General features: G+C 39.7%; 1 protein-coding gene across 1 annotated transcript in view; it reads left to right on the top strand.

Annotated features, from left to right (window-relative positions):
• The first annotated feature begins 7269 nt into the window (after positions 1-7269).
• Positions 7270-26635, top strand: part of Ppp1r1c (protein phosphatase 1 regulatory inhibitor subunit 1C) — a 99817-nt gene continuing 80451 nt past the window's right edge. Inside the window, exons 1-2 of the mRNA XM_051167125.1 lie at positions 7270-7684; positions 9449-9509. Coding sequence (XP_051023082.1) covers positions 7604-7684; positions 9449-9509 — 142 coding nt within the window. The 5' untranslated portion in view covers positions 7270-7603. The remainder of the gene's footprint in view (positions 7685-9448; positions 9510-26635) is intronic.

Genomic DNA, 26635 nt, shown 5'->3' with positions numbered 1-26635 from the left:
AAACAGCTAAGAGGGAAATCAAAGAGGAACCACTTTCCTTTTTTTGGGACAAGCTTGGACAGCTTTGAAATGGATTAACTTAACAAGTAACATACAACCAGGAGGACTTGGGACCCAGACCCTAAATGAAAGTATTTGTATTGAAAATTTACTCAACTTGACCCTTCCCCTAAATACCTAATATCATCCCCTATATTCAAATTTTATATTCACTGAGTAAATAGGGCTTCGTTTGATCTGATGAGATCTAGTCTACTTGCTTGACAAAGATACTCAGTCATAAATATAAATAGCGCTCTCAAACCACAAGGTTACTGAAGAAAATCAGGAAGAATGAGTCATCTAAAATATTGGGAAAATCCAAAGCTTTTGAGAAGCATGAATAGAAAACACACACACACACACAAACACACACACAGAGACACACACTCAGACACACACACAATGTAATTTGAGAATGTTAAGGAAAATAAACTAAATGTTTCTCAAGAGAAATGATCAGCCCTTTCATAACAGCTCTCTTTGAAAAAAATCAGCAGTCCTGGATATTATCTAACAATATAGAATTATCTAAGTTCTAAAAGGAAATTCTGGAACTTGTATTGTCTTATTCTATCAAACTAACTCATGTAGAAGGGTCAACAGTCTTTTGGAAACATGAAGACTTAGAAAGTTTGTTAGCCATGAGTCATTACTAAAAAGGTTACAGAAGGGTACATTTTAGTTGACAGAATGAGTGCAAGACAAAGAAGTGTCTTGGTGAAACAATAGTTGGTACATGGTAAGTAGTGAGTTAGTTATGACAGGTGAATGAGTGATATCAGGACAAGGATGTGCTAAGCATCTTGCTTGCTTGAGAGTAGATGCAGACACCAATGTGCATCCATCAGTTACATTAATTATTAACGTAATTTCATGTGTATGGGTGCACACGTGTGTGTGTGGGCACCTGTGTGCACATGTATGTGTGTGAATAAGAGGTGAAAGGACAATCACCTTGGGTCTTACTCTATGTCTGGTTTGATACTGGATCACTCGCTGGCCTGGAATGTTGCCAAGTATGCCAGACTATCTTGCCCACTGAATTCCAGGGACTCAGCTTCATCTGCCTCTTATCTCACCAACACTGGCATCACAAGTGTGTACCACTAGGCTCAGCTCTTTCTTCAGGTTCTGGGCATCCAGACTCAGGCCTTTATGCTGGTGAAGCAAGTGCTTTACTGCCTAAGCCATCGCTCCTGCCTCCAAATTATTTTTCAACTGGGAAAAAAACAAAAACCAAAACGTTTATGAGCAAGGTCCTGTGAAAGCTTAGAAGACTTCTCAATAAAGCACTTAGAGAGTTCTTAGATGACAGTACAGAAGATGCACAGGCCTAAAGGAAGAGGTGCTTGTTGCCCTGCATGAGAAGGGTGGTGGGATTCTCCAAACAAAAGCCTGGTGTCTAGTTACTGCAATGTCATGAAAGGGCTTGAGTTATCCAAAATTAAGTTCAGTAGTGACTGGGGGCGGGGCACATGATTTGAGATGCACCTAGAAAATAAAATTTTATTTTCACTTTCTACATTGTGCCAGGGGAGAATGTCTGTTGGTTTTCTTATCACATTTTCTTAAGTACCTACGTCTGTCACCACTTCCACTCCATGACTCATCCCTGGAAAGTGAGGCTCAGCACATTCGGACCTGTTACACGTTTCATACTCTCTCTCCATGGAGACATTGTCTCTGCTTCCAAGATCCTCATGCATACATTACATAAGAGTGCAATGAGTCATACGTTAATTTACACATTTGAAAACTAGGTGGTTGGAAAAAAACATAAAAGTGGATGAATATTTTAAAATATCATGAAGAAGAGACTACAGGATGACACCGGGGATCTTGACAGCACATTGCTGAGAAGCAAATGTAATCAGGAAGCAATTTTGGTTTGTTGGCCAGACCAGAGTCATGACAGACCAAGTAGACGAGAAACAGGCCGATGGCCTCAGACAACCAACCCGGGTTTCGTGTTCTTACCAGGAAGCCAGTTGCTTCTGCGAGAGGTGACTCATTGTAATCAGCAAATTATTCTGCCTCTTAACGTTCCATTACTTAGATCGCTTGTGGATGTGAATAAGCCCATGTGGTGCATGGAAACACGGGCAGAAATTCAAGCACGGCTCTTTTTCAGAATCTACGCAGAGCCAGAGTGCTGAATTGTAACATGAAGCCAAACGTGGCACACCATGTTTCAATCATTCGACACTTATTTTAGAATTTTTAAATGTACTTAAGAATCCTTTTACCAGATCAGCTGATACATTTCTATTACTAGCAATGTCCCTTTTTAATGATGAAGTTAGTTCTTTAATAATTTCATGTGTGTATATAATGATTTCTAGACAGTAATCTGTTCCCACCCTTTCTTATCTTACCACCAGGCCTACACTTGTGGCTTTCCCAGGCTTTTGACTCTTGGTTTGGGTCTGTGACTATAAAATGACTCATGTGTTTAAATAAAGTTTTAAGCGGGAGAACATACACTGTACAAAACATATGTGATGGCAAATGAGCTGAGCAAGGCAGAAGAGCACTTTGTGATGATAATTTTAAAGGACATCCAGGTAACAGGAGCCGAGGAAGCTGTACGAGGAACACACATATAAGTAAGGCCATTAATTTGAGAGACAGCAAAGGGGTCTCCATAGGAGCAATTGGGAAGAGGACAGGAATGGGGAAACGGCGTAATTATAATTTTAAAAAAAAAGCAAAATGTTTCTATTAAAAACTCAAAGTGATAGACATTTGTATTTATTGAAACATAACAATTTTCTGAGTTATGAAGATAGAAAACAAGTTACCTTTTCTTGGCAAAATAGACCCTTCTATGCCAGTGAGGACACTGAAACCATTGTCTGGCTTATATAGAGATGTTCTAATCAAAAAACAATTTCTCTAGAAGTAAAGATATATGCAGTGTGAATGCAGCACGCATCTGATGCCTACCGTGAATAACACCAGGTTGTATTTGTGTACTTAGGATTATGTATGTGTACAACAATATTTAAATAGAAGAGGCCAGGAATTTTAAAGATATCAGAAGGATGTACAGGGAAGGATTTGGAGGGAGGAAAAGGAGGGAAGGAAACAAATTAATTATATTACAATTTCAAAAATAAAAAAGTGTAACAAGACAAGCAATGCTGTAGGAGTACAGTGTTTTCCTGTCTTTCTTAATCACTTAAAATAGGGTTGTCTAAGGCCGGACATATGTGCACATGTATAAGTCTTGTGTAAGGGTCGATACATGTATAAGGCGGACGGGCATGCAGTGACACAACACTATGCACAGTTAGATACCAGGAGAAAAGTAAACTGAGTGACTCATTCCATCTTGTGATTCTGAAGACCCCATTCTGAGTGGGTAGAGTTAGAAGATAAGTCTAATTTGATACAAATAAAGAAGGCAGGCTAGGAAGCCTTCCCTAGCAGAGGGCGCATAATGGCCAGTGATGCAGCCAGGACGAGGCTCTTAGGAACTTTGGAGAGCAGTTTAGGATAATAGCAGGGAGTAAAATGAGCAGGGGCCATGTTTCATTTTCTGTTTGCCATCTATGCTTACAGTGATACTTACTTTGGAAAGGCACTGAAGGTTTTATTTTATTATTTTATTACATACTTTTTATATCTCTATTCATAAAAGCTGTCCTTATTTTTAAAAAGAAAGAATAAAATTTACTGCCAAGTCTGCTTAGGGCACAATGCCCATCTCTAGATGATCTTCATGATGGCCAATATCCTGCAATCATGCCACTTTCTCCTCTTACCTTACATGGCTTAGGGATCATGTGTTAGAATAAAGGGTGGCTGTAGTGGTTCTGGTGGCTTCCATCAACTGTTCTAAAGTCCTTTGCATTAGAACAGCCACAGTGACAGCTTTGTGATAAAGATCCCAGCCTTGGCCAAAAGTGCCTGGATTTGAAATGTATCCACCATCCATTAACTGGAAGAGCTTAAGCAAATCATCTAAACTCTTTGTTTCACAACTTTCTCATTTGAAATGAGAGGCAATAGGATAAACTGCAAATGGCCAGTACCAGTATTAAATAAGTTAACACAGGAATAGCACTTAGAATAGTACATGGATAAAGTACTACCACACAAGGGGTCACCATTATCTATCTAATAACAACAACAGCAGTAATAATAATAATAATTCAGAGACACTAGTTTGTGCATATACATTAGTGTTGCGAAATCATCATATTGAATTTTTTCAGCTACCTTAAATATAGTTACACGTATACGACTCTTAGACTAACAATTTAGATTTAGAGATTTATTTTTATTTCATATGTATGGGTGTTTTGCCTTCATATATCTGTGCACCACATGATTGCAGTACTCTCAGAGGCTAAAAGAGGGCATCAGATCCTTTGGAACTGGAATTACAGATTGTTTTAAGCCACCAGATTGGCGCTAAAAGCCCAATTCTTAGTTCTTGGCAAAACCAATGTGACTTTAAAAGGATTTCAAACAAGAACCTTTAACCCAGCCTGTCCTCTACAGCCACAGCAAAAAGCCTGGCAATAAGTGCATTGGAACGCTCTGTGAATAGGTTTTCAAAGGTTAAATAATTAATAGGGAGACAGGTGGCTCTTATGTTAAGTGAAGGTGTATGTCCTCTATTTTGACAGAAGAGATGATTTGACCCCTACCCATGCCCCCAACAAACCCAGTTTGCGTAGAAAACAAATATATAATATTTTCCTAAAAGTAGTGCCACTCAGCTGAGTCCTGAGATATACAGAGGCTGGTGGACTGATGAAAAATAACAATAAAAGGCCCAGGTAGTTTCTTTAAGATACTATCAACGGTCAAACTATTCGAAAGGGGGATAGTTCCTTGGATAAAGCACTTGCTGCTGAGCAAGCCTGAGGACCAGAGCTCAGATCCCTATCACCTGTGTAAATGTCTTGTGGGTGTGATGGTGGGCCTGTTTTCTCAGCACGGAATGCAAAGATGGGGGATCCCTAGAACAGGATGGCTAGTCAGACTCGCAGAACCGTCGAGCTCCATGCTCCAGTGGGAGACTGCCTCGGTGTATAAAGTGGGCCATGACCTAGGAAGACACTCAGTGCCATTTCTGGGTTTCATATGCATGTGTGCACACATGCACGCACATCCATATAGACGTACAGCACAGACACACGCGCACAAAATCTGCCCATGCACATGTGAATATACATGCACACTTCGTGATCCTCATCCTACAATATACACAGAATTTCACTTTCTCCTCTCTCTCTCTCTCTCTCTCTCTCTCTCTCTCTCTCTTTCTCTCTCTCTCTCTCTCTCTCTCTCTCTCTCTCTCTCGCTCTCCCTGGTTTTTGGAGACATAGGTTCTCTGCGTAGCCTTGGTTGTCCTGGATTCACTTTGTGACCAGGTTTGTCTTAAATTCCCTAAGTGCTGGGATCTCTGAGTTTGAGACCAACTATATAGTAAGTTCCAGGACAGCCAAGACTACCCAGAAAAAAAAAAACCTGCCTCAAAAAACCAAAGGAGAGAAAAATATTTTTAATAATTCATACAAAAATATGTACCTTTAATCTCTTTGAAAAATCTAGTAAAAATATAATTCCTATCTACAATGGAGTGGCTAGAGACTGACCTTATGATCTTATTAGCTTATGAGGTCTTATGAGCCTCATGACTTTGTGAGGTGTTCACTCACCTAAACCACACAAGAAAAAATGTTCGCTCATGGCCTGTGGTGTTGAACTTGGTCAGTAGCAGGGCAAGGCTTCGAGTTTGAGGCTACCAAGTACAGGTTCTTACTGACCGGGCTGAGCAGGGTTCTGGATTAATTTCTCACTACAAAGATCATCTGCCTATCCATTTTCTAGGACTTTGACCAATATTCAGAGAAAAAAACACCATCAGTGGTGTTAATCTCTGAAGTTTTTCTTTCTAGGGTCTTTTGTAATTTCTGCCTGAGAATATTTTGAGTAGTGAGTTCCTTCCTACCCTGCAGAGATGAATCCTTTATAAGATTTCTTGCTGGTCAGCATTATTGTCACCCAAAATTGCTTTCCTATCACTATCTCCATTTGCTTTTTCCTCTATCGTATATAAAACTACTTGAATAATGCATATTACTTGCTGTATACTTCCAACAGAACATTGTATGATTAAATCATTGAGATGTATTTCTGTTCTAGAAAGAGACTTTCAAAATAAAGGATACTTCACTTGTAAATACCTCTGATTACGTCAAAATGCAATTAATGAATCTAAAAACTATATTCTAAAATCTAGTAGTCATCAAGGAACCGCCTTTCAAATGGAAAAGCGAAGGATCCAAGTTCATGTTTCCTCTGAGGCAGGCTCATTTCCAGGCTGCCTCCAGTAAGCAGTGACGTGAGTGATGGCAGGCTACCTGGTGATGTGGCTGCCTCCTGTTTGAGATTACTTGAGTTGATCAGGTCAATGTCTTCTGCCTCTGTGACCACAGGCACTTGAGTCATCCTCTGTCTGAAGGCAATCCTTCTTAGGCTATTCCTCAGAACTTCATCTTTGCGAGCAGCCCCATAATTGATATCAAGTCATACTTTCAGCCATCACTGGGTTTCCACTAATGTTTTTCCACTCATCTCTGGATTCTTCCAACTTAGAGGATGTAAACTGGCTCCATCAGGAACTAAAATAAAGGCCATCAAAATAGCCGTGACTTCCAAGCTGTTTGCTAAATTTAGCTGCTCAATACTTTCCACTCAACTGAAAACCATGAACTACAATTATAGAACATTACAACAGAAAGAGAGCTTAAAGGTCATCTAATCTTTACTCCCCCATTTTTCCGTTGAAAGTGTGGGGGCCGAGACATATGCTGTGATTTGCCTGAGGCCACAGAGCTTATTAACAGGGCAACTTGAACTAAGATTTTCTCAGACTTAGGGCAGTGCTAACCTAACTCAGATCTTGAAGCACAAATACAACTGATATTGTTAGTTATGGCTTACTGTAAATAGCCATTCGTCGATGTTGTGGTTGAGTGTGAAACAGCAAAAGGTGTCTGACTTGTAAGTTGCTACAAAGAAATGACATGATTCTACACCCAGCCCCTGCCCCCAACTCCTAAAAACTTCCTGATTTATGTTCATCAATAATGAATGGTCCATCCCTGTAATGCTCAGAGGGAGCTTACACTGCACTTTTGAGCAGCCGGTTAGTAATGTACAGTGGATAGAGCCTTTCTTTTAAATCCCAGGGCAGCAGGTTCCTCCAAGGCTAGCATTGCAATTTCAATTAGCTGCTGAGTGAAAGCTTGGCATGCGTATTAGTGAGCGGGGGACACAATTAGCTTATTCTTCCTTTCCATATTGTGTTGAGAGGATCCAAAGGATTGGTGGGGGGTTAGGCAAGCCAGGCATCGCTGAATATTGAAGAAGGGAGTTGCTCAAGCCTCGGTATCTTCACTCGCTCGCTCTGGAATTACACAGATTTATTGCAAAGCACAGTGTGTGGCTTGGTGAAGGGTGCCTTGGGGAAACACTCGGATACCACTTGGGCTGCGTCTTTTTGAGCACTTCGCTGCCCTGTCTTATTCTCATCATCAGCATGGAGCCCAACAGCCCCAAAAAGATACAGTTTGCTGTGCCTTTATTCCAGAGTCAGATTGCTCCTGAGGCAGCAGAACAGGTAAGGGGAATGTGTGGGCAGGAACTACCCGGGACAGGGCAGTAAGGGCGTGCATTCCTACTAGGGGAAAGGATCTTTGCTTCTTACATTTGCCTAATTGTGTGACTTTTAACATGAGAAATGAGCTTCCTTTTTTTGCACCTGTGTTTGGGTTGTACAGGAGAACAACTGGCTAAAATTTTAGCAGTGATTCATTTTATATATGTATTAGACATTCTGGTCTGGAGCATTATTTGCTGGCCTTTGCTTCTTAAAGTAACAGTTTCAACATTTTGAGAAGCTTTGAAAACTTTACCAAAAAGTAGCAATCTTTTATTTTGTTATTTATAAAATAAAAAGAAATGTAAAAATTGAAGTACTAAATCCCAGACTTATATAGAATTACAGGTTTCATATTTTTAATCTGGTTTCATTGTGCATCCCAAATCACATTTTTTATATCCATTGCCCATTGTATATGAGCATTGGATTTGGAAAACACTATATTACTTTTTCTAGACTCCTTTTCTATGTCTGGTATTGGTTTCTAACTGCGCATATTTACTTAGATTCTGGGTTAAACAGATCCACTTTAAATATGTTCTGTGGCACAAAAACAAATGTGGAGTCCTTCAGGAATCAGCAAAGAAAGTTATGAGAATTCCAATCTAATTCCTTAATTACATAAAGTCAGACGATTCCTGAATCTTCTTCCAAACAGCCAATACAAAGTCTTAAAATCAGCGTTGACTCTTCAAGTCTCACTTTCCACAATGGATGCTTTGACAGTAGGACCACCCAGATTCAGGCTGGATAAATATAACCTTGACAGTGTCTGTTCACTGAACGGAGCACCGCTTCTGTCTCGAATATCTTTCATACACTTTATCCTTTATCCTATTGCCAATAATCTGGGATTTTAACTGAACATATACATTGAGTGAATAAAGGCTCTCTGAAGCAAGAGAGTGTAATCATATAGGTCCCTGAAGCTCCTATCCTATAAGAAGAGGGTGAATCCACCAAGTATTATTTTAATTAAGTACGGTTTTCTTTCTTCTGTGTTATTGAGTAACTTTTACTTATTTATTTACAATTTCACACAGAGATATATCTTAATCATATCTCCCCTCTGCTCTACCCCTCATTTCCCGTGATATTAACATGCCCTCTCACTTCCATGTTGTCTCCCCTTTATTCTCTTTAACGAACTGAGTCTAGCTAGGATGCCTGAAGGAATTAAAATGCATGTTCTTGTAAGAGCTGCATTTTGGTTGACCTGCCAATTTGATACACATATTAAACTAGAAAGTAAAAAAGTTAGCCATACTAATTGAAATTCAAAGCTTGCCCTGCTGATTAAATTACAACACAGGATAGAAATTTGAGGCTTCTGAGTTCCTTTTGCCTCATTTAGATGAGAGCAAGAGACCCTGATATCATCGCCAGTGTCATGAGGCTTTAACCACAAGCACTTAAATAAATAAGTCATCCATGTATCTTATAGCATATTAATTTCAGTTGCATATTTTGATGATATACAACTATTATTTTTTCTCTTGTAAATGTAGCTTTGTGGTCAAAGAAAGTGTTAGTTAGATCTGGCCGTTCTAGTTAGCGTTCTGTGCTCTAAACTATGCAGCAAGCATACACTACGCTCCTTCCTGAAGTTTGCTTGTGTATGTTAGCGGAAGAGTTGGGTGGGCAGTTTTGTAAGTTGTCGAGCCAATGAGGGGAAGTGTCTGATTCTCACACTGACATTAGCTGGGCCTTTGCTCTTCACAGATCAGGAAAAGAAGACCTACACCAGCGTCCCTTGTGATTCTCAATGAGCACAATCCTCCAGGTAAAGAGGCATGTATGTCTTTGCTGTTGATGACACGGAATGAGGCTGTCTAAAGAGGTCCAGAGAACACGGTATTGATGACAAGCTTCAGCTTAGGGCTTCAGTTAGCCAAAAGGGACAGGAAACAAAGCCAGGGATAAATAACATAAGCACTGTCTCAACCAAAAACCTACCTTTCTTGTAGACCAGGGGTTCTAAACCTTTCTACTGATGAGACCCTTTAATATAGGGGGTCTCATTGCTACCTTAAAACTGTGATTTTGCTACTTTTATGAATCATAATGTAAATGTCTGTGTTGTATGATGGTCCTAGGAAACCCCTGATCAAAAAGGTCAAAACCCACAGGCTGAGAACCATTGTTCTACACTGACACTGCTAATGACATGGTGTGCCGTGTTTTATTAGTGCTGGCTTCTGTGTGCTTATACGGAACCTGGTCAGGCTTCATTGATGAAGTTAGTAAAAAGTTGCTAAATTAGGCTTCAAGGTTCAAGTTGTAGCCCTGGAGATGATTATATTTTTGCAGAATGTGATTTTATTTATGGTTTGGGATGGGCGACATGCCAGTATCAGCTGCAGCCTTGCTGCTGATGTCATCTCTGAATAATGCAATTGACAAGGAACAGATCAATTTTCAGTACTGCCCATTTGAGAGCCATTCCGAAGGGTTGCATCCATTTGTCGAGGTTTTAGTTTCCATTTCCTGTAAAAAGCAAAACTGCATTATTAGTCTCGATAAAGAACTATGGTCTGTAATACACAAACATTGTTTACTTACCGAGTGGAGTGATTTTCATCTTACATTTAATGGCAGTCCCTGGAAATATAAGCAGATCAGGAGAGGTCATTAATTTGTAGTCCTGCAAATCTCAGTCTCTCTCTCTCTCCCTCCCTCCCTCCCTCCCTCCCCCTCCCTCTCTGTAACAGTAAACAAATGATGACAAAAAGAAGTTTGAATAAAGGAAAGCTATTATGCCTATTTATAAACTGTGAATGATCTGTTCTAGGGATGTCAGAATAAAATAGTCTTGGCTTTTCAGGAATCATCCTATTTAGGAAAACACACAAAAAGAAAGAAATTTTTTCATAGAATATTCATTATTGTGCTTAAATACAGAACACTATAAGCTCACTGGAAACAAATACGTTATTTCTAATGAAAACAAAACATTATAATTTGATCCTTAAGCATTAAAGTGCATAGTATTTTAAAATCATCTTCAACTATATTGCCTCAGTAAGTATTAGCTTATGTAAGAGACACAAATGAGAAGTACATGTTTATAGCTTATAAATAAATGTCTTTGTTAATGCAATGACTAAATCTTTCCAATGTGTAAATGAGTTAATAGCAATTTTCAATCCATACCTTGCTCATAATAGCAGATATTTATATAATACCCCAACATTTGCTTCCTGTCAGAATACTGTCCTGCTTGGCTCATAGATTTTCTTCAAAAATCTAGAGATTAACTATCCAAGTTATTCAAGTGTTATTACTATCTAGACGTCGTATGGCCATGCCACTGGTCTTTGTAGCTCTCATTTGAAACTCTACAGAGTAACTTAATTTTCTTTAATGCTGAATATGGGGTATTTTACACAAAAGAAGACCATGAGAGAGGTGAAGTGGCTTTTGTGACATTGTTATGCCCAAATTTTGAAAGACTTCCAGAACAGACCACCCAAGAGCCAAGTCCAAATGCAATGGCTAGGAAGTCTTTATTGCAGGTTCGAACCCGGCCACCCTTCCCATGCACTGGCACAGCATATGCAGGGAAGTGGCCCCGAGTCTCAATTGAGGGAGGTTTTTATAGGTTTAAACAATGAAGTGGGTTTTACAGTTTGGATGGCACTTGGGCAGAAAAGCTGCAAGGAGGGAGTTACAAGCCTTAGCGTTTCATGGTTGGGTAATAGGTGTAGGGGGAAGTTGACCTAGAGAAAAGATTGGCTGAAGCAGTCACAGCGGCATTAGGAACTTTGGCCTGGCTTCTCCTAATTGGTTCTTGCTATGTGCCAGACCACCTGCTGGTCAGCTTGACCAGCAGAGAATATATTTGGACTTTCCCAAGGTGAGCTGATTGTGTTGCTAGGGAATGTTTTTCTGTTTAGACTAGTTTGTGGTTGTTCTGCAATCTGGGTTCAGCCCTTGCCTAGGTTTAACACAAAATGGAATTTCTTTTTCAAAATGGAGTTTGTCTGGTCCTTTCAACATTATACCACCGGAGATGGCAGATTGAAAAGACAAACTGAGGCAGTTCTGACCCCAGAGCCAAGATTTTCCTTATAGCCTGACCCTATCCTTGAACACTGGCTTTCCGTTGCACAGAATAAACAGTCAAACCCAGCATTTAGGTCAAGTTGTCGAGGCTACTTACTTTAGCAGAAGAGGAACTTTATTTGAAATCCTGGGGGTAAGATTTAGTGTTGACCCAGTAAACGTGTTCATAGGAGGCTTTCCAACCACTAACTCCCCATTTCCCTTGATGACCTCACCCCTCTCTGAGGTCGTAAGTGCCATTAGAGATAAATTAACTGTGAATAGCATTTTACACAGAGCTGTGTCATCTTGGAGCCATTAACTACCTATATTTTCATCTTTCTTTATGGAAAGACGGGAAGAATACTGGCATCTCTGTGTGTGTGAACCATGTTTAGGGTGAGAGATAAGTTCTATAGCAAAATCCCTACATCTAAGACATTTCCTAGTAAAAATGGTGTAACTCGGTATCTGTATTTACTACAGTCAAGCTTTGAAGTCAGATTCCTCCGACAAATAAATAATGAAAGAGCCATAAATTCAATCAAACTTGGCTCCAGTCATATAGTCCTGGGTAAGGGACATCTCCAAACTTTATTTTATCACATATCAGACAGTTAAGATAATGCATATCTTTCACACTCCATGAGCTATTTTAACGACCAAGCGATTTAACATAAATATACCTTAAAAACTGCAAAAACAAATATTAAGAATTGATGCATTCTGGAACTCAGCCTTTGCAATGCCATATGCGAGATTCATTACAATAAGCCCCAAAGCAGCTTCGCACTCACATCTGCCCTGAGAATTTCTGTCTTGTGTGACAACTCTTAGTTACAAACATGTGGCCTCCTGTAAAGCATTCCCTAACAAGAAAGCAGAAACTTCTCCTGGTCTTCAAAAGAAGTGGGCTTAAACAAACAAAGAGTGATGCAGCTTTAAATGCTGGGGAGAAACATCTAAACATTCTCTTCAGTTCACCAACACAGCCCATAAGACAATTGGAGAGTCTTAGAATCACATGCCATTAACACAGTTTAAGAGCCAAATCCATGCAAATGTTTCTCTATGATCAATAAATAAATCAAAGAAAGTTAAATTCTTTATTACAGATGGTTAACTGGTGAGTCGTTTCATGTGGGTGTGGTAGCACTTGCTTGTAACCCTGGCACTTAGGAGGCTGACATACAACAGTCTCCAGTTCCAGTTATCCTGAACTATATAAGGTGTGTCTGGACAACCTGGCTTACAGGGTTTACAGGGCAAAAAGCTGTATTTAAGATTAGAACAAAACTTTTTTTTTTCTGTGATATTAGTGAGTTGTAGCCATGACTAAATAAAAGGTGTAGTTTTCTGTTGCTACTATTATTTATCATTTTAGGTATTAGCACAAATAGGAAATTATAAAAGAGTATTTAAAATAATAGCTTAATATTAGACTTAAGGATACATATGCATTCTTCATGCTGCCGTGCTTCGGGATGGAACAGGATGACACTTTAACATGTCAGTCCAGTTATTTCATTTGGTCACTAGTTTGCCTGGGGCGTTCTAAGCTCACAGACAAGATAGATGACTGATCAGTCAATTCCCATAGCAACCAACTATGCCCTCAGTTTCCCCCTAAGAAATAAGCTAGAACTGTGCCCAGTAGATGCCTATGAAAAAGGTATACAACTACTAAGGCCTTATTACCCTTTGACACTGGTCAGAAAATCAGTTTAATTCAAAATTACAGGAATAGGAAAGGTGAATAACAAATGTTGTGTCTTTGTGGTAGACAGGGAAGAGTCAAAGTACTTGCTTTCAGAAATAACTCTGAACAGTCAGATGACAGTAACAAGATACTGGGACCATAAGGCCTGTGTTTAGGGAGTCATCAAAGACAAATGTCACCTTTTCCTATGACTTCTCTGGCCAGAAACTTGAGCAACTTCTGAACACACTGTTTTTCTCCCTGCATTTTCAGTTCTTCTTCTGATTTAGCTGGTTGGTCTCTCTGAAGTTGTATCTTGAGGTGCTGTCCTCTGTTCTCACAGTGAATGCAGTTACCTTTTACTCTTCTTTAATCTGTACTCAACTGCTGTGATACTTACAGCTTTATCTAGATTCACACACGAACCATCTATATTAGCAGGGCTGCCTTTTGTAACTGATTCCATCTCCTATATGGATTTTTTGAGCATTGTTTTAAAGCAGACATGAGACTGTATGTCTGACGATGGGTATGTTATAGTTTGAATGCCAAATGCCCCTAAAAGCCCCAACATACTCAGATCTTGACCATTAATTAGCCTTTGGCACAGCTGAGATATAATGGAACCTTCTGGAAATAGAATTTCCTGGGAGGAAGCAAGGTTATTCGGTAATGGTCATCTATCAGGAGATAGGCCCTTTGTTGATGCCTTATCCTACCTCAGGCCCAAAACAACAAGGCTGCGCAATCATTCAAAGCCACGGAAGAAAATGAGTCTCTTCTCACAGCAACAGAAAAAGGATTAACGCACAGAGTTAGAACTTAACTCCTAGAAAACACTGCAAGTCCAGTCTCATATTGCTACAGAGGGCGTAAACCACCTCAGCCCCCAAGACTGGCTCCACTTGATGCACCCCAGAGAAAAATACATAATTACATCTGGTTTTAGGTTTCAAGTATAATAATTTTAGATGTAAAAAAATAGTTTCTTACGCCAAACTGGAATAGAAACTCTTACAATAAATCTTTACTTATTCTCCTCAATAAAAGTTGTTTTTCGCCGATCAGAGCACAGTCCCTTGTTGTTATTTTCTACCTGGAATACCCATTTCCAGAACCGCTAAGGGTTTTAGTGAACTCTGTCCAGAGTCTGCTCAATCTCCCTGCATTTCGATCCCAGAGCTGGACACAGTCTTCCGGTAAAAAGCCAGCCTCGGCCAGGCTGGGTGAATATTAAAGTTTGTGGCATCCATTCTGCTCCACTTACTGTTAAGCAGAGGCTGTGTGGTTCCAATTACACTTAATGGGCCTCAGGCCTATTAAACATGATTGAACTGTAAGAAGTCTGAAGCTAAGAGAAGATTTAGGTAAAAGCCCAAGACTTTAAATGCTTAATATACATCTAAAATTGTGACTGGAAATAAAACGTAAAATTATTTGGAAGGGTATTTATTGAATTTACTGCCAAGCCAGTTTCGGGGAAAGTTGGCTTTCTCTTGACTACTTTCTCCCTAAATAATCTTAGAAATAGGAATCAAAATGAAAGGATATTATGGTATACTTTGGGGTCCTAAAGATTAGTTAACGTGAAACTTGGAAGCTATAGGAGTCACAATCACGTGACTCATTTCAATCTTTTTTATTTTTTATTTTTATTTTTTATTTTTTGTTTTTCAGACAGGGTTTCTCTGTGTAGCCGTAGCTGTCCTGGAACTCACTATGTAGACCAGGCTGGCCTCAAACTTACAGAGATCCACCTTCCTCTGTCTCTCCTAGTGCTGGGATTTCAGGTGTGCAGCACAGTGCCCAGGTTCCTTTCGATCTTTGTGTGTGTGTGTGTGTGTGTGTGTGTGTGTGTGTGTGTGTGTGTGTGTGTGTGTGTATGTTGTGTGTGTCTTTCTCAGTAGCTTGAGTTTATTTTATTTATTGTCATTAACAGTTAAATGCTCTTTTTAAAAAGAAACTTCCGACATGTCCAATGACTCAAACAGATAGTAATAGACGTTTCCAGGTTGAAAGAGAGTGCAGAACAGACAGAGCTCAGTGTCCCAACATCTGGTCCCTGTACATCTCCTCTCCTCTTCCTTGTGTGTCAGCCCACTTTGTCTTGTCATTATAAAGTCCCTGACATTAGATTCTTTTTGAAAAACATTTATTTGTTTATTCACTTTATATATTTGTCATAGCCCTCATCCCTCCTCATCTCCCACCCTTTCCCCCTCCCCCTCCCCTATTCCTCAGAAGAGAGAAGCGCCCCTTCCCACCCACCTCAGCTCATCAAGTCCTATCAGGACTGTGTCCCCTTCCCCTGTGGCCTGGCAAGGCAGTCCTGCCAGGGGGAAGTAATTGAAAAGCTGGCAAGAGAGTCCATGTCAGAGACGGCCGCCGGTCCCCTTATGAGGGAATCCACAAGAAGCCTGTGGTCCCCACCTGCCACATCTTTCTAGGGGCCCTAGCTCTAGTTTATGCAAAGTCAGAGAAATGGGATTCCCAGCACTTGGAACTATATGACTCTGAAAACCGAAAAGAAAGCCAGTGGTACTCTGTGTGCCATAGAGGGTGACTTGTACAAGACACACATGTCATAACTCTGAAACTAAGTCACCTAATGAGACTTTGAAAAGCTCTATATTTAGAATTCTAGCTAGTACACATGCTGTTTACTCCTTGTTCAGAACAAATGCATCCAATGAAAGTTGGGGTTTATAAGGTGGGGTGGGTGGGGTGGGTGGGGGGATACATGAAAGAATGTTTTTAATGGCAAGCCTATTGTTTTTCAAAACAAATGATGGTGTAGTCAAAGGACAACATTACGAATGGACGCTCCAGGGAGACACTGAGGATTTTTCTAGGAACTTTACTGATTAAGATGTCATAGGAGACTTGAAGACAACAGTCATCTCCAAGGACCTCAAATCAACTGCATTCAGATTTTAAAACGTGTGCTGGTCTCTAGTATGCGCAATAGCTTTCTTTCTAAATTTTATCTTCTTCAGCAATGTGATTTTATCCTGATCCACAGTCTCTCCTTTGATTGCTCAGAGATTTTTTTTTTTAACCTCATCACTATTCACTACAATGAAAAGCCTGACTCCAGTGTTTGAAGACCACTCAAGGTTTATCTGATAGTAATTTCCACTGAATTTAAGAGAAGCCTGTGGTTTTGTCCTTCAGCATTTATCTTTATGCCTTGTTGGATGTCAAACCACATGGAAAGGTTTTAAAGACAAATGGTGCAACCTGCTTTTAAGGATCATCCACCATACAAGGCTTACTTTTTTTAAGGATCATCCACCATACAAGGCTTACTTTTCTCATGATTATTCAGCCTGTATAACCAAATTGTGCACTTAAGTGGAAAGGCTGAGTCAAAGGCAAGTTCTGATGCTCAGTAAGGCCACCGAGCGTAACACTGTAAACATTCAAATGAAGTAATATGATATTCAAATACACAAAAATAAAATGAAAGGGTAAATAATAAAAAGTCCTCAACTTTGACAGGATGATGGTTTATATTGATTTTTTGAATTATAGTAGACACCCTCACCTTACACATGGAGTTTAAAATATAATGAGTGAAATATGACAGGATGACCATTGGCTAGATTGGTGTCTGTTTTCTTTTCTGTGGCTTAATGCAGATGAAAACATCTGCAATGGCCGCAGTATGTCGTAAAGATGCCTGGCTTGGAGAACTGGAATTCAAGAGCTGCCTTGAATTCCAGCTTTGCGAGTAGCAGGTGAGACATTGGGTGTGTGCTTAGTTTTTTCTTTTTTTCTTTTCTCTTTCTTTCTTTCTTTCTTTTTTTTTCTTTCATTCTTTCTTTCATAAACAGAATATTGAAGTATGAGAAATTGTCCTGCAGAGTAACTACTAGCAAGTCCACCCTGAAGATTTCCAGTGCCCCTTCCCCTGGCTGCTGCTGAGAAAGCTTCAGTTCTGCTGTTTTAAAAATCCTGTTAGGCAGTCATAAACAGTCCCCAGGAGCTAAGATCAATGTGGGAAAATTCTAGTGCCTCAAAATCTACCAGAAGTGGACACAGCTGTAGAGTTGTGCTATACTCACAGTTGCAGTACTGTTTCAACTGTGAATGTCTTTGCTGATAAATGCACCTTTTATAGAATAGGATTTTCGTACCTAAGAGTTGTTTTTTAAGAATAAGTGTCCCGCTGCTGTCTATAACACTGCTGAAAGGAGTAGAAGCAATGAGCACATTTCTAACAGACTTGTGTTGGGCCAGCAATGAAATGCTATTTTAATAGTATGGAGAAAGTGCACCAAGTGTTCATTATAAAAAAAGAGATCTCTAGAGACATCTCCGAAACCTTCTGCTGGCTCATTTTTAATTTCACTCCATTTGTTCTGACTTTTTTTCATACGTCGTCTCCGGCCTACATCCTGGCAAGGGCTTCTTTCTTTCATTCCTTGAAGTGATTCTTCTAAGCCAGCTTTTTAAGAGGTTGTCTAGACTGCCTCATCTGTGTGAACTAGTCTCCGTTGTTCCCAGCGATTTCAATTTAAACTGCAGGACAAGACTCACTTAGCTTTCAAAAGCTCCGCCTGTCTAGTTGGACCCGTGGTTGGACATGCTGTTCTAACACCTCCCTCCCTGACCCCTCCCTGACTAGACACTGTTTTATCTACACTGTACACTTCAGCTCAGTAAGCATTCGTCAGGTATTGCCTAGTCCCAACTCAGCAAGAGAAATGTACTCCAGATAACAGAGGTGAGTGTCTGGATGAAAAAACAATTACAATAATATAAACCTAAACTGCTAAAAACAAAGTTAATTCTGGCCAAGGAATAGAAACAGTTATTTATTATATTCACTGTTCTGTTAAACACTTGCCGATTTCTTTTGGTCTTCTAGTTTTAAAGCGTTTAAAAGTAAGGCTGAAACTAAACTTGTACAATTCATTCTAAATCCCTTACAGAGTAGATGTTAAATGGATAAGGAGTTAATTTACATGCATGTTAAAACTCCTCAAGTTCATTGTAAACCTTTCCAGCATTTTAGAGAATGTATTACTCGCTATGGGGCAAAAGAGAGCAGCGTCCCTCACTGTGCTCGTGGGACACTAACATGAGACAAACTCACAATTTGACACTAAGTATTTTGATAATAAAGCCAATAGACAGGGCCAAAGAGTGCATACATATTTTAAAATGCAATATATTTCACCTTGGTACAGGAATGTCTACCATAGGACCTTCTAAGAATTGGGTTTTAAAGTTGTAAATAAGCTATGGTGCCCAGAAGAGGCCCTTGGCTGACAGTAACTGTTTCATGGTGTAATTGGATAAAGCCAGGAGCAGATGCTGAAGTGGGCGTTAACTCCCTGAGTCACCTCAAGAAACCTGCTCATCTCTCTAAAACCTCAGCTGAGGAAGCTTCGAACCACTTCGTTTCCCTCAGTATCACTGCATTGTACTAAGTATTGCGGATGTTCATTTGTAAGGATGCTGGTGTGAGTCTGTGAAATAATTAGATATCCGTTTTTATCTTTGCCCAGTAATAAGCAGGCATGACCCCATTGTCAGCTGCCCGGTATACTTCAAACTTCATGTTCCATTTCAAGTTTTAGACTTAAAAGTTTGTGAACAGCTCATTCAAATTGCTTCCTGTTGATGGTCAAACCCACCAAATTACAGAACTAGTGGATGCACGTGAGGCAGCAGCTGGGTCTGGGGTGGAGGTAGGGGTGGGATCTAACCAACCTGGACAATTATTGAAAAGTATGACTTTCAAATGCCTTTGTGGGGTGTGTGTCAGAAACAAGCTGTTAAGGCTTGGGATTTTTTTTTTTTTTTTAAATCATTTCATTGTTTCTACATAAGACTTGCAGAGGGTCTGACCAAAGCCTCCAACCAAATTTAGCAGCAGAAATTACCAGGGGCTAACAATGAAGCATTTTATTTTTATCTTATTTTATGTTGAGATTAGATCTGTAGTTTACTTTGAGAACATAAAATTCTTTAAAGTCTTTTAAATTAGACAAGCTGACAAGGGAAGTTAAAAGATTTTGTTAAAAAAAAAACATCTTAGAGCTAGTAGAGGATGCCTGGGTAAGTCCATTTGAATACCATCTTGGGTTTTGAAGCTGTTGCTGTTACTTCCGAGACACAAATATTCTAGCAGCACATTGTCTTAAGATCTTGGAAAAATATTCTGCAAGGGCTCAGGAGGTGGGGACCACTGCAAGCCAGAAGCCGGGGGAAAGCCTGTCCCAAAGCATGTGTCCAAACCGTGAAGATTCGCCATTCCTTCCTGGTGTCTACATTGTCCCTTCAGGTCTCCCCTAAAATTTAGGGGCACCCAACACACTGTGAAATGCTACGTCTATATCTACAGGTTTTACATAGCTCTATGACTGCATATTATTTAGGACAAGTTGATACAGGACACTGTGAGTCGAACAATGCTATTTATAAAATAAAATTGCTCAAATTTGCGTCATCAAAGGGCAATATATTGATACAGACTTACAAATAAAACCAGAAGAAAATATTTTGTAAGATAAAACAGAGAATTTGCACTTTTTGTTTCCTGTACTCTCAGGTAGCAATTTCTTATCACTATGACAAATAATTTTCAGAAATCTTATCTAAATATGTATTGCCATGCTTGCATATGGGAGGGCTTGGAGAAAAAAAAGAGAAGAGAGAAATCTTGTAATTAAAATATAGTCTCAGAAATAAACAAGAAAAAGAATTGACTATACAAAACCCACTGAGCCCTAAGGATGTGTCTCTCTCTGTTCCCTACCCTCCAGGAATTGTGGTTTTATTGGGTGCTGAGCGTCCAAACTCGGTCACTCATGCTATCAACTATTTACTCTTGACCGAATCCTCAGCACCCCCATACAAGGCCAGGTATAGATTTGCATGTTCCTGCAACCCCAGCATTGTGAGGGCTGGGGACAGAAGGATCCTTGGAGCTTGCTGGCTGCCAGCCCAACTCTAAGGTCAGATTCCTGAGTACTGCGGTGACAAGACTCTGTCACCAAACCAAGGTCAGTAAGAGACTGTCTCAGGGGAAAAAATCAGAGCCTGCACAGCAAAGCCGGACATCTGGCATCTTCTTTTGGCCTAGGCACACCATGTACAGGCTACTGTGCTGGCATAAATACTCATGACACATACAGACACCAAATCCCACATAATGCCACATACACACAAATACAAAAAAAATGTAAAAAGACCATTTAAATGTTACATCTATTGTGTATTGGTGCTATTTTAGGATTATGTATCTAATTTAAGTGGTTTTCACATTCTAGTTTTCTTGATTGATGAACATAAGAATTATAACTATATATAGAAAGCTAAGTAAGGCCTTCTGTAAGTGAATGACTGGTCTGTTCATTTTATCTATCTATCTATCTATCTATCTATCTATCTATCTATCTATCTATCATTGGGGCATGGTATTTCTATCAGCCCAGGCTGGACTCAAAGGCAAATCTTCTGTCTCAAATACTGATTCCCAAATACTGACATTACAGGACTGTGTCATTAAAGCTGACCATACTATCCATCCATTTTTGGAAGCAACTCAATTCTCATCAGCAGTTCTATAAATCAGTAGTTCTCAGCCTGTGGGTTGCAGCCTCTCTGAGGGTTGACAACCTTTCCACAGGGGTCACCTAAGAACATGGGAAAACTCAGATATGTGCATCATGATTCATAACAGAAGAAAAATTAAAGTAATGAAGTAGCAACGAAAATAATTTTATGGTTGGGGGTCACCACAACACAAGGAACTGTTTTAGAGGGTTGCAGCATTAGCAAGGTTGAGAACCACTCCAATAAATGATATTCCCACTTTTCCAACTACAGAGACATCAAACTTTGAAATTATTTGGCTTTTCTCCCTCAACTCGTTCAATGAATTTTTGGTCAACTCTCATTTACAAGAAGAACCTCAGCTTCTGTTTTGTTGCTGGCTTTGCTTCTGCTTATCAACAACATTTTTTTGGTTCTTAAGTATCTCAAGGTCACACACACTGACACAGTAACTTCCAACCTAGTTGTGATCTTAGCCACTGAGATGTGTCATGCTAAGAAACATTCTAAATATAGAATTGGTGAGTGTAGATTTGCATCATGGCACGGATGCGAATCCTCAGTGTTGCTTCCACTTCCTTGAAGCACACATGATGGCAGTTCTGCTTCTGGCTTTGTTGCTGGAACTGACGAGAAACTTCTAGGCTTGTTCCTTCTTCGTTATTATGGGTTTGTGAGGCACCGGAAGACATAATTATAGAAGAGGTGATTGACTGTGGTGACTTTACGTTCATAATTCAGCTGTCACAGGCTCTAATTTATGCTCCATCATTTTCCCATTCTAGCTTTTAATTAGCTATGATAAGGCACACAGGAGCTTCTTACGAAAAGTTGACATATTCTATCACCACCTGTGCATTGTTTGCATTTTGTCTTTTAAATGAGTCTCTCTCATTTCTTCCCTAGTCCATAGAATCTTTATTAGATAAATTGTTGACAACTACACTAAAGCTGAGACTTGATTAAAAAAAAACAACAACAAAAAACAAAAAAGAGGAGGAAAAATAAGCATGTTCAGTTATGCTTAATGTTGCCACTTTTATTTTTTTCTATTTTGGGTTTTGGCAAAGTTTAGGAATTCTGTTAATTTTCCACATAGCAATTCCTGCTGAAAATACACTTGAGCATGTACAGAGACTCCAGACCCAGTAGGGACAGGCTTAGGCAGGGTGTGCTGTGTAAAGCACGGGAAGGCACATCCACTGGCTCACCATTAACACTCTAAGCATTATCCACTTGGTCTGGGTGATTACGGGTTTTCAAGAATTACTGCCAGAGGCCCACTCAACATCACGCTTCAGCCAGGAAGAACTGCACAAATGATTGAGCTAAAGTGGCTCATCTTAAATTCTACCACAGGTAATTTCACTTGGTAACTGTCTCAGAGTTCCTGTTTCGCTCAGCCAATAAAGGACACTGGAGCCTCGAGGTAGCTGAAAATACTTCCAGTCTAGGTCTATTGCAGCAGCCATTGATTCAAAGCAAATGCCAGCTGTACTCTTTATATAGAGTTAGGAAACAAGGGACATATTAAGAATACATTTTGAAGTACATTTAAGACGTAAAGGACAAAAGCACCTCTAAGCTTTGAGCAAGGTAGTTTAAAAAGAAAAATGCCTAAGTCCAAAGGCGAATTTAAAGGGCCTCATAGTGATGCGTTTTCCTGTTGGTTTTACAATTTGCGAAACTTCTTATTTTTAGTACATCTCCTCAACATCCCTGACAGCAACCAGTCTCCGCTGGATGGCGGGACCGTGGTGTGGTGAGCTATGGAAGGAGCAACAGCGTCAAGGGCGTTGCTCTTCCGCAGCATCTTCCTTACACAACCAACCAACGTCCAGACACTCTTGCTGTTCTCTTTCCTCTCCTCCGGGAATAACTGCAAGAACGTTCCTCACTGTACCTTGAGATTTTTTTTTCATACAGTACTAAGGCCATACTTACCTACTTTAATGGGAATTTACTTTGAAGGAAGATTTTTTTCTGGAATATTAATTAAAAGGACTTCTTAAAAAGCCACCGACAGTGGGGGTTTTATGATGTAATAAAAACTTCACGGTTAGATACAGAAAAAGGAAAAAAAGTTATGATCACCGTTTCTAGGTATTCATCTGTTTGGTATTTACATATCTAAACATGTTTTAAAAATCATTGTCTAGGCTTAAAATATTGTAAAATGAAAGGCTGCAATTTTGCCTTTGGATTTTAGTTGACATAGAACGGTAATGAATGACTTGTGCACGTACTGAAAGTCATTTTGTCCCATCTACTACTGTTCTTATCTTAAGACTCAGAACAAATCCCTTTCTCTAGAAAGGTGCATGGACCACACCAACTAGAAATTTTAAAACTTTGTGAATAACAAGTTGGTGAATTAGTTAACACGTTTGCTCCAATTGATGTCTAATGTTTTAATTTAAACATTTTTGGAGCTGTCGTTCTTTTTTGTACCTAGTAACACTCAGAAGAAATGGATCATAGAATCAGCCCCTTTTAATGCAAGCTCGGGGGAGAGAGTTTTTTGATTTTTTACTTTTTTAAGGGAGTTTTTGTGTGTATTTCAGGGCATTGGTTGTATCCTCTCTTGCCCCAAAGCTGTAGAAGCAAGCTTAAAGGCCCTGGAAGAGACAAATGCCTAGAAAGGATCCTCACCATTGAAGGAAGACAAGGGTCATTAAACCTCCTCAGGTTATTGCACAGGGGTTATCCCTGCCCTTGCTTTTCAAAGTCCCTACAATTGATGATGCTACAGCCATTAGGCTGCCTGCATTATGATTTTATAGGCATCAGTTAGATTGGTCTTGGCTGCACAACACACAGGACAATGTTCTTATAGCCATTTCATCAAGATGGGTGTTAGTAGTAGAGGACCTGTGTGGGCCTTCATCATGTTGGTGCAGACATGCCTTGAGATTAACATGACAGGTGAGGAGAGTAGTGGCTGCAGATGCAGGCAGGTTTGGTCTTGGTGCTATAGGGGATTTCCCAAGCTTTAACAGCAACTGAAAACCTGAATACATTTCATTTAGTGGCTGATTTTATTTATTTTTTGCTGCCTTTAAATTATTCATACCAGATTTCAAAGTGTTGTCAGTAAAATGGGCATATTGAAAACCTAATGTATTGTACTTTCTTTCAAGAATATAGGAGTTCAATGGCCCAATGTGGTCAGATAGTAACAGCCACTGCCCTATGGAATGATTATATACTTTTCTTCTATCTTAACTACCTTGTGCCTGGAAAAACATGGGCGGTGGTTTCTTTGCAATGTCTTTGAATTGTAAAATAAACATTTAATCCAGTAATTCTTCCAAAATCATTTTTACCCACCCCCATAACCTATCATAAAATTGATAACAACTTGGAAGTTAATACTGAAAAATCAAACATGTCTGTATCATACTTAAAACATTTACCATCGCACAACTTTGCCAAGTAGTGCATTTCATTGGCTTGCTTGTAGATATTTCTGCAAATAGAACTTAATGATCGTGAGAGAAATTAGTTTAGAGTGGGTCTTGTAACATCTCTTTGGTTCATTCTTTAATTCAAGGAAACTGTAGAAACAACTAAATCTGGCCTCCATGAATTGTTTGCAAGCACACACATATAGCTTCCTTTAATAGCATTCCAGCTGCTGTGCTATTCTCTGAATGAGTCTGATATGATTGGGTCCCTTATATCGCTGATAGCTAGGTAATTATTAACATGCCTATCACTCCTGGCATACTGCTCCTATATGGCATAGTAATGACGTCATTGTAGGCATCTGGTCCAGTTCCTCCATCCTAAATCAGTTTGACATTCTTCCGGTAACGCTTTTCCAATACATAGTGCAGCCTGCTTTCTATCAAAAAATTGTTCCAGGTTTAGTGTTGTTTTTTTTTTTTTTTTTTTTTTTTTTTTTTTTTTTTTTTTTTTTTTTTTTTCCTTTTCCTTTTTCTGTGTGGCAGCCAGAGACTGGAATTTCTTCCTTGTCTTTAGAACTACAGCTCTGTATTTTTGCATCATAAAAAATCTGAAAAACTTTAGGTTTTCATTTAAAAACCCCACTCTCTTAGACAAGGGATTTCATACTATGACATAGAGTAATCTGGGGGAAACGTAGTATGACTGCCTACTCCAAATCTTTTCCTTTTGTAGAGATGCATCATAGGTAGAACTAATGATTTATCACATGGAAAGGTGGGATGTGACGTTAAGAAGGTTGAGTTAAGATTATAGACTCTGGGTGCTTGGGGAGGAATGGTGGGATGATAGAGTCAGAAAGGACACACTACTCTGGATATTAAGGATAAGATAACTTTCATTCTAATTTCATAGCATCCCCAAACTTACAGTTCAGCAATGGAGCCACTTGTAGTAAAGGTATCAGAAGCCAAAAGTAGGTGCTTTTAAGAGTAAAGCTCGACATACTTATTCTCAAAAGGTGTGTTTACCTAATAATTACAACTTGGATCATGTTGGAATATATCTATTAGAGGCTTCATATAATTACCTGAAATGATGAGAGCTCTTAATCATTAAGAGGACTATAATCAGGCATATATCATTAGCCACGCAAGTAAGGTTCGCTACTCCCATCACGGATGTGCTGAGTCACTGAGGTGTTTTTGACTTTCTGGGGTACCGTCCTGCCTGTGCAGCTAATGCATGGATGAAAGCTCTGAGGAACCAGTAAGCCTAATTGCCTGACCTCAGTTCAATGTAGTTGCTCATTTGCAAAGCCCAGTGGGAACAATCAGACAGTATTTTTTTTGATGAGTTTTATATCTTTTTAATTGTTTATTCATTAGTTAGAGCATATATGTGTTTGGTCATGACATGTGTGTGGCGATGAGCATGCCTCAGCACACATGTGGAGGTCAGAGGGAAGCTCGTGGAGTCAGTTCTGTGCAGTCGCTCTCCATGGGCTCTGAAGACTGAGCTCAGGTTGCCAGGTTTGTATAACATGGGCATTTACTACCAACTATCTCACCCTTGAATTGCCTTCACATGCCCCAAGTATCCTAAGCATGGGTTCTAGTAGTTTTGAAGACTTCTAAGTCAGAAATAGGGTGTTGTTGCAGTTTATAACAAGGACATTTGTTTTTTACAGTTATTTGTCTTGCTACTTCAACAAAATACCCAACAGACCCAGACTGAGGAAGGGTTTAATTTTTGGCTCATGTTTTTGGGAAGACATGCTGGAAGAACATTGTAACAGGAGCATGAGGGTCTTTAGTCAGGCAGCAGGGAGCAGGGAACGCTGGGTCTTAGGCAGCTTTCTACTTTTTATGGAGCCTGGGACCCGAGCCTAAGGAATGCAGGGTCTTCCCACCTCAGTTAAACTAAGCTTGATGCTGTAGCACTGGTGTCAGCAGAGGCTAACCTACCCTAGATCATCACTCACAGGCACGCCTGGGAGGCTGCATCCTAGCTCTCTGTCTCCTCAAGTTCACAGTCAGCATCAACCGTCACACCGCACAAACGTGTGCTTTTTGCATCATGTGTATTAGTCGCACCACTCTTTTCAGTTTTCAAGCATTCCAGACTATATCATTCATTTTTGTCATCCTCTTGTTCTTAGCTGATTCAATCTTAATCTTAGAAAAATT

This window comes from Acomys russatus, chromosome 24 (assembly GCF_903995435.1).
Source record: "Acomys russatus chromosome 24, mAcoRus1.1, whole genome shotgun sequence".
NCBI lineage: Eukaryota > Metazoa > Chordata > Mammalia > Rodentia > Muridae > Acomys > Acomys russatus.
Note: the sequence above shows the minus strand (reverse complement) of the source record. Positions and strands in the feature narration are given on the sequence as shown.